Raw genomic sequence first — 17,406 nt, forward strand, 5'->3', positions numbered from 1 at the left:
CGCTGGCGATTAATCTTCGGGAAGGCTGAAAGGGGGGAGTGTGGGGGGGGGTGGAGAGGAGGGCAGGAGAGACGGGTGGAGGGGCTAAGGGTTTGGGGGCTCTGAGGAGCAGGGCATGCAGGCAATACCTCGATGTCGTAAACAGGTTTGGAAGAAGGAATGGCGGCAAACTGTCGGTAGTCAAACTTCTTTTCTGACAGGGACTAGAGAGGGATAGCAAATAGGAGTCAAAGAAAAGGAGGGATGGTGAAATTGAGGGGAGGAAGGAAGGGACAGGGAGGAATGAATGAGACCGTAGTAAAGGAGGTATAGTTGGGGAAGAGAGAAGAGGAAAGGCAAGGAATAGGAGAAAATGTTTGGAGGAGAGAAGGACAGAGAGAAGGAAGCAGGGAGTGTCCATGTTGATGTATATGAAAGAGTTGACCTGAGGTGATCTGTTTGCTTCAGTGACTGTTATGTGATGGGTGAACACTAAAAAGCATGTAAATGTTGTGAGGGGTCCATGTGGATGCTAGTAAGCTGTAGGTGGTGTTAAGATGTGGGTGATACTAATAAGCTGTAGGTGGTGTTAAGATGTGGGTGATGCTTCGGATGGCTCAGTGGAGTCATGTGTGCAGCACATTGTGCCCTGCATCACTTTCCTGGAAAACAAAAGACAACCATGACCACTGAAACAGGAATCCATTTAAAAAAGGGTGCTCCTTACCAGTCTGCCTGGTGATGTCACACCTCGAGGACTGATATCTGTGTAAGACAATGACACAATTGAAGACAAAACAAAAATGAAATCAGATATTATACTGATCTACTCCAGCTGCTAATGAAGTGGTGGTGGCTGTGGTGAGAGTCTGTGATGCGCACCATCCAGAGGTGTGGGGGAGGGGGTCGGGGCTGGCGAGGGCGACTCGACCAGCTGGTCCAGTGTGCTGCGCTTCTTGTTCTCCTTGGACTTGGCAATGACCATCTGGGCCTTTAGGGCATCCTGCTCCAGAGACTTCATCCTGATGAGAGAGAGAGAAAAATGCAGGAGGTTAGAGATGAGGGAAGGTAAGGGAGTAGAGGGAGGTAGAGAGCGAAAGGGAGAAAAAGATGAGAGAGACACAGGGAGAGAAGAGAGAGACACAGGGAGAGGAGAGAGAGACACAGAGAGAGAAGAGAGAGACACAGGGAGAGAAGAGAAAGAGACAGAAATCTAGCTAGAGATTATAAGGCAGACAGATAGAGGAGTAGCAAAGAGATGAACAGACTAACTAAATGGGAGACAGAGCAAGCAGGGCATTTAAGAGGCAAAGAAAGCAGGTATGGAGAACAAAGATGACAAAATGGCAAAAGGCATAGCATCAGAACATGAATGAATGCATCAGGTAATGGACAATACAGTATGAAAAACAGTGTGTGCTAGTTAGATATCTATCACGTCTAAGACAGCTGGTTAGAAACAGGGACGATCAGAGTTGAGCCAATGTTATTGAGAGGCAACGCAAAGACAGGGTGCATCACACAGGGGGAAGGAAACAGACAGGAAATGCCAGATGGAGGACATATGCAAAGAATAAAGAGATACAAGGGCAGCAAAGTAAATATCTGTAGAATGTGCAATATAATAGAACAAAAGGGGGAGAAAAGGGGAATATAGGGAAAATATGAGAAAGTTAGAAAGAAGAAAGCGCAAAGAGGGAAAATCGACCAAAACAGTGCAACTCAAAGTGCAGGTGCGTGATCGTGCAAAGCTAGCTGGAAGTGGCTTTTGCTGGATCACTTGTAAGGCTTGGATATGTCAGCTCTCGAACGTGGTAACCCCTAGTATTCAAACGCCCCCGACCCGCTATCAAGCACCCCAAAGCAGCCCAGAGCACAGCCCCCCCAAGATGCATTGTGGCTGGGCACGGCCGGGCAAGGGCAGACCTGGGCTGGAAGGAAGAGGAAGAGGAGGAAGGGTTGGGGTTGGTGTTGGCACTGGCTTGCGACGCCCGCACTCTGGACTGGTACAGTCTCTTGGCCAGATCCTGCTCATACTGCCTGACATCCTCCTCTAGGCCATAAGGCCTACACCAACCAACCATCACAGAGAGACGTGGAGATGGAGGGATAGAGGGAAGAGAGGATGGAGAGAGAGCAAAATCAGGAGGTAAGAAGACAAATGCAAAGAAAAAAAGGAGGAAAGAAAGGGAGCAAGAGTAGGGAAGACAACAAGAGAGAAAGAAAAGAATGAGGAAAGACACAGAGGAGAGGAGGAAAAGAACATGGCAACGGGGAGAGGTATAGGGTACAAACACACAAACATACACACCAACACAGAGGAGAGGAGGCGAGGACACAACAGGGCAGAAAAGAGTAAGAGTAAAACAACAAGTGGAACAGGAAAGGCAGGAGAGAACTGAGGAGTCACTAGGGAAGATTCTACAACGCCAATGTACACAGAATGATAATAGTCTCACTGACACTCAATGATAATTGACCAATCTAGATGATTACACATGAATAGCTACATATCAAATACCGTATTTTCTGGACTATAAGTCGCACCGGAGTATAAGTCGCACCAGTCAAAAAATGTGTCATGAAGAGGGATAAACATATATATATAAATATATCTATATATATATATATGTTGCACCTGAGTCGCAGGACCAGCCAAACTATGAAAAAAAGTGCGACTTATAGTCCGGAAAATACGGTATGTATGAAATCTAACCTCTTCTATAAATGAAAGTGAGAGATACACTACCGTTCAAAGGTTTAGGGTCACTTAGAAATGTCCATGTTCCTTGTATCATTAATGTTGTAAATTACTGTTGTAGAAAAAAATGGCTGATCTTTAATGCAATATCTACATTGCCCATTATCAGCAACCATTCATCCAGTGTTCCAAAGGCACATTCTGTTTACTAATCTGATGTCATTTTAAAAGGCTAACTGAGAAAACATTGGAGAACCATTTTGCAATTATGTAAGCACATAAAGTAATCTGAAAACTGCTGCCCTGATTAAAAAAAACAATGCAACTAATTTCAGCTGGTATTCTGTCTATAATGGAGTGGAATGGAACCCCCAAACTTTTGCACGGTAATGTATATATTTCTCTAAATAAATGCAGAGATGTATGAATGTAAAATGACAAATCTTTGGTGACAACGCTGACAGTGGGAGATATATTGCTTGATATCTGGTTACTCCTCATTAACCTCAAGCGCAATTACAAAAACAGGAGAGAGATAGAAACAACAGGCTCTGTGGACTACCAAAAAGGGCACCGCGATAGTCGAGAGAATATGAAAATACACTTAGGTGCTACAGAGGGAAGAGAAAGTAGGGAGCAGGAAGAAGTTAAGAGACTGTGTGACTTCCAACTATACTCAACAAGGATGTTCTCTGTGCCACATCTGTCTGACTCAGACTCAATCTGGTGATCTGCAACTCACTCATGAGGCCTTATTTATATAGGGCCATATGTACCAAGGGTGTTTACTGTATCTCTTGTACACGTCTAAAGATGTCCCTACACAGGCACTGACTTGTGTACGGCGCACTCTGCTTATGATGCTTGTTTATATTAGATTACATTGTTTTCAATACAACCCAGCATACCAGCGTCAAACTCTGACACAAGGATAGATGTGCCCCTTAAATTGGGAGAAGGTACTTGTGATTGTCCTGCTTCACCAGAGTGTTGAGGATAATGAGGCATCACACCTATGATTGTCCTGCTTCACCAGAGGGTTGAGGATAATGAGGCATCACACCTATGATTGTCCTGCTTCACCAGAGTGTTGAGGATAATGAGGTGTAACACCTATGATTGTCCTGCTTCACTAGTGTTGAGGATAATGAGGTGTAACACCTATGATTGTCCTGCTTCACTAGTGTTGAGGATAATGAGGTGTAACACCTATGATTGTCCTGCTTCACTAGTGTTGAGGATAATGAGGCGTAACACCTATGATTGTCCTGCTTCACCAGAGTGTTGAGGATAATGAGGTGTAACACCTATGATTGTCCTGCTTCACCAGAGTGTTGAGGATAATGAGGTGTAACACCTATGGGGTTTGTTGGAGTTGAAGGCAAGAAATCTAGACTGCTGTTTAGATGCAGCCAACATGTCCACAGTGTTAAAAAAGCACTTTAAAAGTTGTATTTCGTTAGCATTGATTAGGAACATTGATTAGCATTATAATTTAAATCATTTTAATGCGTTTCAGAAGACAGGGAAATTATTCATTGGAATGTAAAGGAATATGATCACTAAATTGCCAGATTAATATGAAAAATCTATAACTCTAAATTCTATATCAGGTTATGAAATGTATCAGACTCTTTGAAAGGATTGCTCATATTGAAAATGTAGGCTATTCCTGACTATGTTCTTGTATTTCATCTTGGGGAAACTTACATAAACTACCCAGACAACTGCATTAAATACTTAAAAACAAGTCTCAAGGCCGTTCGAATAATAAATAAAACTTTCTTGTTTTTTTCTCTTTTTTTTTTAAAAGATGACTGCTGATGATCACCTGCACCTGTCCAGAGATAAATCCCCCTCATTTCTTCTGGCCCATGGTAATTACACTGCCTGGACAGCTAAACAGGAGCTGATCATCATTCTTAATTCAGTTTAGCTGTTTGCATTTAAATATTTATTTATGGCTTAGACATATAGTAGATTAGAAAAATGCAGACTGAACCCCCTTGGTAAAGTAAATACAGCCCATGGTGTTTACAGAGTTAGTAAGTATGAGAGCGTATGAGCTACCTGGCCGCCCTCCACATGGCTCTCTTCTCGGCCTCCAGGGCACGCTTCTCTGCGGGCGACAGTTCCTTGTCTGATGCGATGGCCAGCTCGGGGCTCTGCATGCGCAGACGATCCTGGTGCCTGCGCTCCGCCTTGGCAGTGCGGATGGGTGCGGCAGACTCAACACCAGTGTACATGGGCACGAGTCTGCACACAGACACACAAACAAACATGTGCACATTGTCAATTTGTCAAATGTGGGCAATGAGATGTTTTTTTTTTTTTTTGTTGGATGGTTCAGTTTCTTGGTTCCTCTACACTATTTGTGGTGTTGGAGGTTGAGACTGCTTACCCAGTCATGGAGTTGGGCCTCTGGTCCAGTCTGAAAGTCTCCTCCATGGAGTTTCTCTGGGAGTCTCCTCTGCCATCAATTGATGAAGGCCTAGACACACACACATACACACACACATACACACACACGCATATTTAAAAAGAGAGACAATATTTTACAAATCTTGTGTGAAGACCTGTAAATGAAAGTGTGCATTGGTGAGAGATGGCTAAGAGCGTGTGTGTGAACGATTGTGGTGAGTGGTGACGTACCCGGACGTTCCACAGTAGCTTGGCGGTGTGGAGTTGTAGCTAGGGGGAGTGGCACACATCCTGGGGGGCGTGGCAGCGTGTGAGTTGTTCCCACCCACACTCTCAACCTTGTACTCCACGCCATCCAGCAGCACCTTTCCACTGGCCTTCATTGCAGCCACTTGTTTGGCAAGGTCTTCCTCCTCTTCCTCTTCCTCGTCAAGCAAGTAGTCCCGTGCACACTGGTCAAACCGCTTTGCTGGAGGATTAAAAAATAGATAAAAAAAATCAGTCCAGTTACAGTAATTTCCTGTGTATTAGCCGCATTGTGTAAACCGCAGGATAGTGTTTTATGCAAGTTAAAAAAACAAAAGCATATTAATACTATATTAACAGTGTATTAATGGCAGTGTATTAATCTCATATCTGAAGAAATTTTGTAAAATCTATAAATAAATCTCGGCTAATATTTGGGAAATTAGATAATCAACTGAGAAGGTAACTAACCTTCCTCCTCCCTCATCTTCTTCAGGTCCTCCTCCCCCACCAAGGAGACACGGGGCTTGGGCTTGTTGTCCGGAGTCTGCTGCTTCACGTCGATCTCAAAGTACTTCTGTCGATCCCTGAAGGAGCGCTGCTCTGGGCTGTTCCTTCCCATGGGACTAGGCGTCTGTTAAAGGAACACGCAGATTAGGCAGGGATCACTGGGACGATAATCCAGACTGGTTTGGTGTTTATGGGGTAGGCAAGGAGTAGCAATGATTTTTAGCTTACAGCTCAAGACAATTATAAACGTTAGCAGAGAAAAGACACCTTCATCATTTACATTCAAAACCTTTACATTTTTTTTTAATCATGACACAGCAGGAGTAAAGGCCCAATTCAAGTCTTTCCATGATTGAGAAAAGAGAGAAGAAGAGGTCCCACTGTTACAACCATTGCAGAGCTAATTATTCCCAGTTCAAGCATTCATTCAGCATGCAACAATTTATAACATAATATAAAATCACAGCCTGAGGGTCATTTAATACATAATCTATCTAGGTTTGCATTCATCAGAAAGAGGGGAAAAGAAATCAGTAGATCCCATTACTACAAACAAGACAGGATTAAATAAAGTGCTTTATTCAAAGTAGCCCCCCACCACCACCACCGAAGCAGGACCAAGACAGCCCAGCAGACAGAGGGCAATGCCAGGCTTTGGGCAGGGGGTACCTTAAACTCCACAGTGGGCCGCGAAAGACGTGGCACTGCTGCCAGAGTTGCGTAGTCCTCCGAGGCAAGGGAGGGGCGGGGGAAGACTGAGTCCGCTCCCCCGTCCACCTCCACCTCATCTGTGAACACATCATCTCCCCAATCGGACTGGAGGGAGCCGCAAACATCACCACAGTCACTTCACACCTCATATCACTCTCGCTCCTGAGTCTGACACTAGCAAGAGACTTCCTCTACAGCACTGGTCAACAGTACAGTAGCTGCCAGTAAGTGCTATGATGAGGTGTGCTTAAAGTAAAAACACACACAGTTATTTTTTAAGATCAGTGCGCTCCTTGCCCTAGTTTTCTGCCACTAATAACAGGCAACTGCTAAACCAGTGGTGTGCGGTCCTCGTATTGAGGGTGCTATCTTACCTCAGGGGATGGCTGTACAGGGTGAACATTGTTCCGCTGACCAAATTTGTCCTGTGAGTCGGACAGAGGGAGACGGAGAAAGCAAGAAAGAAAGGGGGGGGGGGGGCAGATCGATAAGGTAAGTAAAGAAGAACAGGGTAATTGGAAATATAGTACTGAATATTGTTGACATATTTACAATCAAATCACCATTGTCACAACAAAAAGGGAAGCAAGCAGGGGAGGGAGCACAGTGCAGATGTGCAGTGAATGCTCATGGATGAGTCTTAGAACTGTACTGGGGTGTCATGTACCATGTGTCAGCCGTGGAAGGTTAAGGTTCCATTTGTTTGTGTGTAATAGTCTGTCAGGTTAGTTTGGGTATCCACATAATGCTGTACAAAGCAAGACCGACCGTCCACATTACGGATGAAGACACTCACGACAGAAGATGGCACCCAAAGGGAGACGTGCTCCCCAACACACACCACACAAACACCAGGTGAAGGGGGAACCATGCATTAAGAGGCTCAGCAGGACAGAGGACCCTCGAGAGGAGAGGACTCTTCCCTGGGCTGGGTGACCCAGAGACGGTGGGCCTCGGCTGGGGGTGGGGGTAGGGGTGGGGGTATGGGGACCACAACATGCTTGGTAGCTCCAGTGGATTGTGCTTTGAGGGTTGAGGGCGGGGGACACCACTATCCTACCTGAGGCGGCTCCAGCACTGCCAGAGAGTGGGGCACAGCGGCAAAGGCCTTGTAGGCCTGCTTGATATTGATGGGGAACTCTTCAATTGTGTCAGGGGAAGGGGCGCGCGGCTGCACAGGGTCAAGGGAGAGGGGGATGGGCGGGCAGCAGGAGCAGGATCCAGAGGGGAGATAGAAAGAAAGAAAGAAAGAAAGAAAGAGAGAAAGAAAGAAAAAAAAAGAGAGAGAGAGAGAAAGAGAGAAGAAAGGAGGGATGGGGAGGAGCAGAAAGAGGGAATGGGCGAGAAGACAGACACAGAGGAACCCAGGAGAGACAAATGAGAGAGCAGGAAGAGCAGAGGACCACAGGAACAGCAGCGGACAGCATGCAGAGGAGGCACACCTGGCCTCCCGCACAAGAGACGCAGAATGGACAAGAGTATGGAAGGAGGTGGAGTAGGACTTGAGAAAGGAACGAGAATGACTGTGTGTGTGAAAGAGAGAGAAAAAGTGGAGATGGATCGACACTGGGGAACATGGAGGGACAACTCTACGACCCTGAGGTAACGTGAGTGCACTATCTGCCCCGGCTAGACATTACACTACCAAAAAAAGCACACTAATACTATTTTTTAAAGCTGTAAGTACAAAAAGTAGTAGTAGAAAAAATCTGGCACATGTGGTGTTGGACATTTTCTTTAAAAAAATAAATAAAAATAAAATAAATCAGATCAAAGTTCATCCAGGTAAATTAAAGTAGCTTTAAATGTTTGCATGTAAAGTCTTACACACCAGTGTGATGTGAGTTTAATGAATCTGTCAATTCGTATGGGTCTGGCTAAACAATAGACCCATAAAAGGAGAGGTTAAGCGCATAGAAAATGACAGAAAATCTCCATATGGGATATCGCTGAGATGCTCCGGAAGGTTCCGCTAAAGCCTGCAGCAGTGGCATGCAGTGAGAGTAGGAGGGGAGGGGCGCGTGGCGGTGCACTCTACACGGTCGTGAGGGATCTTACAGAAGTCTGGGAGTTGATGGGGGAGGGGCCATGCTGGAAGGGGTTGGGGCTGCTGTGGCCATCCTGACTGACTGGCGAGGCCGTCTGCCTCATGCGAGACATGGGCTGGATCACACCCGGCTTGGTCTGCAAGGGGGGAAAAAAGGGAAGAGGCAGAAGGTAAGCTCTGGTTGTAAAGTGTACAAGCCACAACTCCAGTGGCCGAAGCTTCAACAGCTATGATCAAATAGTCCTTTCAGTCTAGTTTCATTTGAGGCAAATCAGACCATGTCATGAAAATCAATACAAAAAAATTGTTTATGAAGAAAAATGAAATGGATAAAAATAATATACACATTCTATGCATTATTTGTATTTTTTTTGTGTTATATATAAAATGTGTATTTGTTGAAAGTGCGATGGCTTGACGAATAGTCAAGATCCCACAGCTCCACTGAAAGACGTGACACTCACAGATGAATTGTCCTTGGGAGTGGCATTAGAGGTGAAATGGATACTGGCCTGAAAAGCAAAAGAAACCGTGTGGAAATGAGCTGACTGGTGATGGTGATAGTGAAGGCTCACAGACCACAGAGAGAAGCAGGCACAAGCCCAGAGAAACACACACTTCTGATCATGTTCTCCCAAACATGCGTCAGGTCCTAATATCAAACACACATACATTAATTGCTATAGCCAGTAGGACCACTAGCGATTAGAGCATCAGAAAGCACTTCACATTTCAGCCAGATCCTAACTCTAACCATTCTTTATGCTTATGATTTTGGGTATGGGCCATCAGAGTTGATTTTTTTCTATACATATATTTCAAGAACACCTCCTTCTCCAGTATGCACTACTGTAGCTGTCAGTTTCAACTCCGCCTTGCTACAAAGTGTTATAAGACATGCAATTCTGCATCATGTTTCTTGACTAAGGACTCCTAAGATTCTGTATGAATGTGGACTGGGATCACATGACAAATCACTTCCAAAGGGGCAGAGCTCAAATGCTTTCTGCAGGCAAAAGCCAGGCCATATGACACAAAGACCAGACCAGACCAGACCAGACCACAGAGCCCACTTACAAACCGGGTCTCTCTGCCACCTGACGGTTGGGCTGGGGAGGAGTGCTGCTTAACAGACGGCTGGAGGAGGGATGGAGGGAGGGAAGGATGAGGTGAGGAGAGAGAGAGCGATCTTTCTTTTTGTAGAAAGTGTTTTTTTTTTTTTGGATGCAGTGATTACCCAAAAGTGATGGCAAGGTTTTGTGAATGGAATATGATGCTCCATCAGGGCTCGACAATTCCCTCATAAACTAAATGTGTTGATGTTGATGGATGTACACAGATAGAAGCAATATGAGCATCCACACTGACATGGAAAGCCTCTCAAGAATATTCAAGTTCATTAATGTAATGCCTAAAATTAGATGGATTCTAATGGGTCTCTACTGTCCAGGATTATAACTTTAATCATTATAGTTAACGTTAGCAGTGTGGAAAGGCCTTATGGGTTTACACTCTTGGGAACAGTCTAGACAGGCTTCTGTGAAGATGCCCAAACTTAGAGAGAGTTTGAGTGTGTGTGTGGGGAGTGGGCAGAATGTGTCCATGGAGGGGATGTGGGGGGTTACTTACGGGCTGGGAGCTGGGTGAGTAGGACACGTCACGAATAGGACTGTCTGTCCTCTGGGCGTCTGTGGAGGGCGCCTGGAAAAAACAGCATGCGCGCACACACACACACAAACGCACATACACAGTCAACAGCTGCTTATCTCTGCTACTTCTACCATCCCAGTAAATCCCTCAAGCCATGTTGTTAGTCAATAGTCCAACTTTTAAAACTGGTGTACTCAGCAAACTCAGTGGAACGACATGTTCTCTAATGCTAAAGTGGGCGATGCATTTGCACAGACCACAAGTTGCCCCATGGCAGAGTCTCTAACATTCCTGTCACGGCCAGTTGTAAATCCTGAGACTGTAGTTTGCCACAGGGTTTTTGCAACAGTTAATTTGCAACATTTGCTCTGTTATTTCATACGTACACATGAGCAGAAATGCATAGGACACCGCTATATTCATTCACCCTCACAGGAACACAACAGAGCAGCAATTCTGTAATAAAATGCTTTGGAAAAGCAAGACTAGGAAAATGTACATTTTGATGTTGAGTGATCGGTACTCTACAATATAACTGCTGGTGGTTGGAGTATCCCATGGGACACACACATTCACGTGTGTGTGTGTGTGTGTGTGTGTGTGTGTGTGTGTGTGTGTGTGTGTGTGTGTGTGTGTGTGTGTGTGTGGTGATGTGGTAATGATGTTTAGCAGTGACAGGTCATGGAACACGGCCTCTCCCTACAGACACCTGTCGCTCTGGAATTCCTGTCATTCCTGACATGCTCCACACAGGAACGCCACTTAAGGCAAGGCTTTCCCAGAGAAACCGCTGCTGCAATAGGTTTTCCTGTCGTCTCAGGTTTAACTCTGGCACAGGGACAATATTTTACCAGCTTACTGGTCTCACGACATGTGTGCTGTGATTGGGAATAAGAGCTTTTTCTTTTACAAAAAAAGGCCATTTTTGCAACCAATATGAATCAAATCTTTTCCTGAGAAATATAATTACAAACGCAAAACAAACCATGCTCTGTGTGATTTTTCGCAAGTGTTAGTGCAGAGATGAGATGCATTCATCTTTTAAACACTGGGGAAAGTGACCAGTTGCTCCTGCTGACCATTTTTCAGGGGACTGGCACCAAACAAGGAAAAGCTTGTTAAAAATCTGTTAATACGCCTGATGAGGTCAGTGGACGGCTTCAGGATGTCCTTTTTAAGCACCGAGGGGTGTTGAGGGTAATTGCCATTAGCTGAGGGGCAACAAGCCATGCTGGAACACAATCAGACACACCGCAGGCCTCTTGCCTTAGTGTACTGCCAGGTCTTCAGCTGGCCTTGTTTCCCATAACCCACTGGGGGCCCAGACAGAATACGCTCTTGTGGGGGGCGCCCTTTGCCCTTGCGATTGGCCACCAGGAACGGGTTTTCGCTGAAGCAGATGGGTTGGGAGTCCACCAGACACTCCTCCTCCTCTTCCCCTTCCTGTGGCGTGGCGGGATGCTGTATGGGGGGCTCCTGGGTGAGGTCGGAGGTCGGGGGGAGCACCGCGCTCATCTTGGGGGACACAGGGACCACATTGATGGGCTCGGGGGAGAAGTACGTGGTGAGGACCACCCCGGGCTCGAAGGCCAGGGGGTCTACGGGAGCAACGCACTGCAGGCCAGCCTCCATTGGGACGGAAGCAGAGAACGAGGGAGAGAACTGAGGGGGGGAGGAGGGAGAGAAAAAGTGCAAGGGACAGGTGAGAACACAAGAGAGGGAAAGGGTATGACCAAAGCAAGTATTAAAGGAAGGGAGGAAGGAAAGAGGAAAGCAGTGAGAGGACAGAGAAGGCAAAAAGAGATGGAGCTGGCAAAACCAAACAAACAACAAGAAGCCCTTACCCCAGCAACCTCAGAACACAACACAGTAGGGGCTGGGTAAGACAGGATGTGATGTGGGTAAGGAAAGAGATAGAGTATAACTAATAAATAAATAGCAAAATAGTCTTGGGCTAATGAGTGCCAGAAGAGTAGGATATGATACTGAGTGGATGAACATCACACAAGAGCTAGAGCCAGCCTGGTTGGGAAAGACACTCGATTGGCTACTCTGTTGCTAGTGTACCATCCAACATGCCTAGTAGCCAAACTCTTGCAGAATACCCACTACATTTCCCACTGTCATTGTCCCACTGGAAAACATCTGAAACCAAATACCTCATTAATACCTCTACTAATAATATCCAGATAACATCTGGGTAGCTGCAAACAATTGTAATTCTAACAACTAAAACAAATAAACCTAAAAACAGATATCTCCGTAATTAAACAGCAATTTTGTTTCGACAACAAACGGCAACTGGTCACATAGATATAACATAACTTAAAAGAGGACAATGACCCAAACATTCCTGCAACAACCCTGTGGTCTGCCGAAGCATTCCACACCATGCATCATACAGAGAAGCTAAATTCAGCTTGGCCTATATAGTAAATAGCACACCTGATAATAGCAACATTGTGCCCCTGAGTGTGGAGGGCTTACTCCACTAATGAACTAGGGTCAGGAAACATGCATGTCCATCCACTGTTCTCAGGCCAGTGCTTTAATGACCTTTCCTCCCCAGAACCACTAAATATGACATGGCATCTAATCCCACGTCAGCCATTTAGGATTCAGCATGTCTGTTCTGGTGTGGCATGTGACCCACTGCCCTTTCAGTACAATGGCAGCTGGGGAGGTGGGTTTACTTTACTACTCTAACTAACTAGCCAACTAATCAGCACACTGATTTTGTATAGGAGTGCAAATGTGTCTGTCTAAGAGTGGATTACATTACTTGTACTTATTAGGTGTGTCACTCCACTGATAGAGCAAGGTACTGACACAGAGGTCGTACATTTGCATGCAGTACCAACCAATTTGAATGAAAATGTCTGAATAAATGTCTAGTGAATAAATAACTGCACTTAGGCTAACTAAGCTAGCAGTGAGACAGTCACTTGAGTAGTCACGTAAGGCAGGAGAGCGACGCAATTATATCGCTACAACGGTTACCATACTATCTCACTACTTCACTGTTCAGCCTCCTTCAAAAGACTATAAGGGCCTATCTGCTTGCACACACTACTCTCAGCCAACCCTGATACCAAGCTTGCCCCTAAAATAGCACATCCTGAAAAGAATCACTGATACGAGGGGGGGCTGCACTGACATAGGTTGTTGAATGCATTACAATGCCTTGTAAAGACGGGAGGTCCACCTTCACACAAATAAAACAGAACTAAGAGCAATTTTAATCTAGGAATCTTCATCTGAGAGCCTCGGACTGAGATGGCCAGAGCTATGGAGCGCAAATCCCTTTGGTATTGGAGAGGGGTCGTACTTGAGCGCTGCACTGGCTGTGAACACCCCCTGTCCTAACCTCTCGGCATGTTTGAGGCGACAGCTGGCAGAGATATGTGGGTTAAACACTCTCAGAAAAGACGCCGACTGGACCGTTACAAACTCCTGACCTAGCAAGAACATTCAGATCATGACTCTACATAATACGACCTTTAAGAAGAGGTATTCTATTGTAGTAGTAGTGCATATCTGAAAGACATTAAAGTTTGAATCAACACAAAATCCAGCTCTGATTTAGTACAAACACACATGTTAAAAATGTAAAATACCACTAATAGCACAAACTTTAAATAAAGCCATACATACTCAGGACAATGCTAACTTAATTTTGAACACTAAAGGTATTCACAATCCCAACCTCTGTGAGGAACTAGGTCATGTCACACACTTGTGCAAACTGTTCACATGTACTTAATAAAAACACCATGGATTGTTCCTACATCCCAGTCGTAAACTGTAAACACAAACTAACAACCAGGCATGACCAGGGTAAAATCAGAGACAATGAATGGGAATAAAGACACAGATAACAGCTGAAAGGAGAAAGTGATGAAAGAAAGCTGAATGAGAGAGAAGGGGAGAGAGAGAGAGAGAGAGAAAGCTGCAAAGCCCAATGGAGGCAGAGCTTCCCTTACCACACCTTCTACAGAGCCGCTTGTAGATTCAGGACAAACTCCACAAACCTCCACGCGAAAGTGAACACTTCCAGGACACTGTGATGTGTGCTGCGCTCAGGAAAAAAAAGAAGATCTTACGGTCCTCTCGGCTCCCGCCGGCCCACCTTACCCATCGGCTGCCTGACCAATCACCTCGCGCCCGCTTTTAAAATAACTTCTGAGCAATCATCAGCTGTCCCCCTCCCCTCCTCCTATTCCCGCCAGGGTCCTTCTCTGGACGCTGCACACCCCCAGCCCCCCACGAGAGTGTTCTGGTCCATAGTTCTGTGGTCTGCGGAATGCCAGGCACGATTGATCATGTGATGAGCATGCGGCGCTCTTCTTCACTGGTGGAGGCACGCCGTTCCACCCGCCTCACGGAAGGTGCCGGAGCACAGCTGAGGAACGAGCCGGACGAGCGCCATCACACGTGTGAGATCATCATCATCAATGCGTCTGCATTCTGCCCCTAAAATTAGGCTGGGGTAGTGTGCAGTGCAGTGCACCGACTTGAACACACGCACATGCACTCACATCCAGCCTTGCTGTGACAACCATATGAAAGTGCTTTGGCCCTTGGTATGCTTGGACTGCTGTGCCAACAACAGGCAAACAGGGAAGACGTCAAGGCCAGCTTTATTCTTCACCGCAGGGCTTTCTTTGTGACTTGGACTTCCGCTAACCGTTTTTTTTTTTTTTGGTGGATGTCCTGCTGTAACTAAATTCATAGAGAAGCAAAAGCCTTATTGTTCTTCCTGGCACTGTGGATGGGTTCCCCTTGTGTGTGGGGTTCTGCTGACGGCCTCTTCCTAGTGGTGGGAAGTCGTCTCTTGTCCACAGTGGGCACCAGTCACACCGGTAGGGGTTCAGTAGTTTTGTGACTCCTCACAGTAGAAATGATGCTTTTGTGGAAGAAGAATGCCATTCAATTCTGTTTTCGCAACACTGTGTTCAGGAATTCACAGTCCGCATCCTCCATTCTTTACCTCCTTAATGACACAGAGACTCATACACCAAACACCTGCTACACTTATCAACATTTTTTAGAGAAGAATGCTGAAGTCTGAAGGTTGGGATTCCAGAAGCACCTGCTTGACCTCTGTTCTAGGGGCGAGAGGGGATCCCGGGAATAAAACACACAAAGGAGATTCCAGAGCAGACTATTTAGAGAGAGGCCTTGACGTGAGGTAAGGATCCAGAGAGTAAGAAATTCCCAATGTGTCATGAAACAGTGGCGAGCAATAAATCAGGATTAAATACTAGAATGTAAACATTTTCCGATTTGTTCCAGGTCCAATATCTATTACAGCAACGAGTTTATCACACTCAGCCCATAATATGAAGGCAGGTTTCACAGAGAACAATCTCACTGAGATTGATTAATCTCACAGTGATTAATGGGAGATGAACCATTTTTGTTGGTTTAACTTGAGGCAAAAAACAGTGCAGGCTGAGGCATGAGGAGTGAGTGACTTACCCGGTTGACCTTCTGCAGGCTGGTTGTGGGTAGTGCTGCCAGTGTCTTGTAGTCCAGTTTCAGAGGACCGGCGCTGATGTTCTGGAGGAGGGAAGAACAGCAGTCAGAGAGGTAACTAACTAGACAACCTGGCTGGCTGTGATACTGAAGCTGGATTTTCTTTTGAGACAAATCAGAGAGAGCTCTTGACAAGAATCGCTCTTTATGGGAAAACATGATAAATGACTAATACTTTGTGGGCAAAAATTAAACAACTAGGTGAAGAGCAATGTATATGACAATGAACTCAATATAGATCCATTTTTAAGAGATACTATAGGAGACAGCTCAGTTTAAGACAATCATCCTTAATCTTCTGTTGTTGGCTCAAGATGCTGTTTTTATTCTAAATCCACAAATCCTGAAAAAAGAGAGCCATGTCAAGAGGCGACTGGTCCCAGGTGTTGCTGCTGACGCCCCCTGGTGGAGGGGGCAGCTCACCTCAGCCTCCTCCTCTAGCTGCCGTGTGGCCTCCTCGCGCTCCAAACGCATGCGCTCCTTCACCAGAGAGATGAGCGGAGGAGTGGGGGAGGAGGGAGGAAACAGGGTGGTGGAATTTGGGCCGCATTCATTCAGGCAGAACCATGTTTGGTTTTCACGCACCAGACACACCCACGGACAATACAATAACCACATACATGCAATGCCACACACACACACACACACACACACACACACACACACACACACAATGATTGGAGTTCAAGGGCAGGGTATGGGATGAGGTGCGGGCACGGATGAGTGGCAAAAACAACCAACAAATCATGAAGTTAAAAGTGTGAAGAGGAAATGGAGTGAAAGAGTGAAATACAAATGAACGAAGGAGGAAGGGATGGAAGGAGTGAAGGGATGGGATGGAATGGGATGGAATGGGATGGAGGATTGTGGTATGAGTGAAACCCAAACATCCCAGGGTGTGCAGGGAGGGACAAAAGAGAAAAAGAAAGACAGGAAGGAGAGAGAGAGAAAACAACAAAAGAACAAAAGCCACACAAATTAGCAGACTGATTCACATGGAGCGCAGACTGAGAGCAGAAAGCAAAGGGGCCATTTTGCAATGACAAGTCTTCCAGGTCTTTTAGAAGAACTTGTTCATGGGACAACAGGATGTATTCCATGGACATGTAAGAATTATGGCACACTTTGGGGGCAGTTCTTCATTAAGCTTTGCTGCATGACTATGGGAGATACGCATGTAAAATACTGAAATGAATGTGTGTATATAAACCGGAATGTAAGAAGAAACAGCTGATCATTGCGCTTGGTGACTGAGATGAAAAATGTAGACCATAAATGAAAAGAATAGACATATAACTAACTTACCACTTTCTCCATCTCCTCCCTCTCCCACTGGGAGGTCTCTCTTGCCATCTCTACCTCCTACACATAAGAAGGACAGAGGGAGATGAAGCGCTGGTGAGAACTGAGCAACAGTCGATTATTAGTCAATAAAAACTACAGGCAAAAAATACCCATAAACAAGAAAGAACACTCTTTAAAGAGTGCACATTAGCATGTGTTTGGGCACAGGCCCAGAGTGCACACTAGCATGTGTTTAGGCACAGGCCCAGAGTGCACACTAGCATGTGTTTAGGCACAGGCCCAGAGTGCACACTAGCAT

General features: G+C 45.7%; 1 protein-coding gene across 5 annotated transcripts in view; it reads right to left on the reverse strand.

The window, feature by feature from the left end:
- The window catches only part of scrib (scribble planar cell polarity protein), an 82,914-nt gene that overhangs the window by 5,896 nt on the left and 59,612 nt on the right, over nucleotides 1–17,406 (reverse strand). The window contains exons 27-44 of one of the 5 annotated variants that reach the window (XM_076290701.1): nucleotides 17,109–17,165; nucleotides 16,227–16,283; nucleotides 15,747–15,827; nucleotides 11,532–11,927; nucleotides 10,245–10,316; nucleotides 9,080–9,127; nucleotides 8,627–8,752; nucleotides 7,629–7,739; nucleotides 6,943–6,993; nucleotides 6,527–6,673; nucleotides 5,819–5,981; nucleotides 5,333–5,570; nucleotides 5,082–5,171; nucleotides 4,751–4,936; nucleotides 1,906–2,046; nucleotides 862–1,001; nucleotides 707–744; nucleotides 129–203 (exon numbers count right to left, since the gene is read on the reverse strand). In XM_076290701.1, coding sequence (XP_076146816.1) covers nucleotides 129–203; nucleotides 707–744; nucleotides 862–1,001; nucleotides 1,906–2,046; nucleotides 4,751–4,936; nucleotides 5,082–5,171; nucleotides 5,333–5,570; nucleotides 5,819–5,981; nucleotides 6,527–6,673; nucleotides 6,943–6,993; nucleotides 7,629–7,739; nucleotides 8,627–8,752; nucleotides 9,080–9,127; nucleotides 10,245–10,316; nucleotides 11,532–11,927; nucleotides 15,747–15,827; nucleotides 16,227–16,283; nucleotides 17,109–17,165 — 2,217 coding nt within the window. The remainder of the gene's footprint in view (nucleotides 1–128; nucleotides 204–706; nucleotides 745–861; nucleotides 1,002–1,905; nucleotides 2,047–4,750; nucleotides 4,937–5,081; nucleotides 5,172–5,332; nucleotides 5,571–5,818; nucleotides 5,982–6,526; nucleotides 6,674–6,942; nucleotides 6,994–7,628; nucleotides 7,740–8,626; nucleotides 8,753–9,079; nucleotides 9,128–10,244; nucleotides 10,317–11,531; nucleotides 11,928–15,746; nucleotides 15,828–16,226; nucleotides 16,284–17,108; nucleotides 17,166–17,406) is intronic. The other 4 variants (XM_076290695.1, XM_076290696.1, XM_076290697.1 and 1 more) reach the window with 4 other exon arrangements.

Source organism: Alosa pseudoharengus, unplaced genomic scaffold (genome assembly GCF_046254945.1).
Source record: "Alosa pseudoharengus isolate Yale_2024_CS ecotype anadromous, Long Island Sound unplaced genomic scaffold, YU_APseudo_1.1 YU_APseudo_1.1_scf_18, whole genome shotgun sequence".
Taxonomy (NCBI): domain Eukaryota; kingdom Metazoa; phylum Chordata; class Actinopteri; order Clupeiformes; family Clupeidae; genus Alosa; species Alosa pseudoharengus.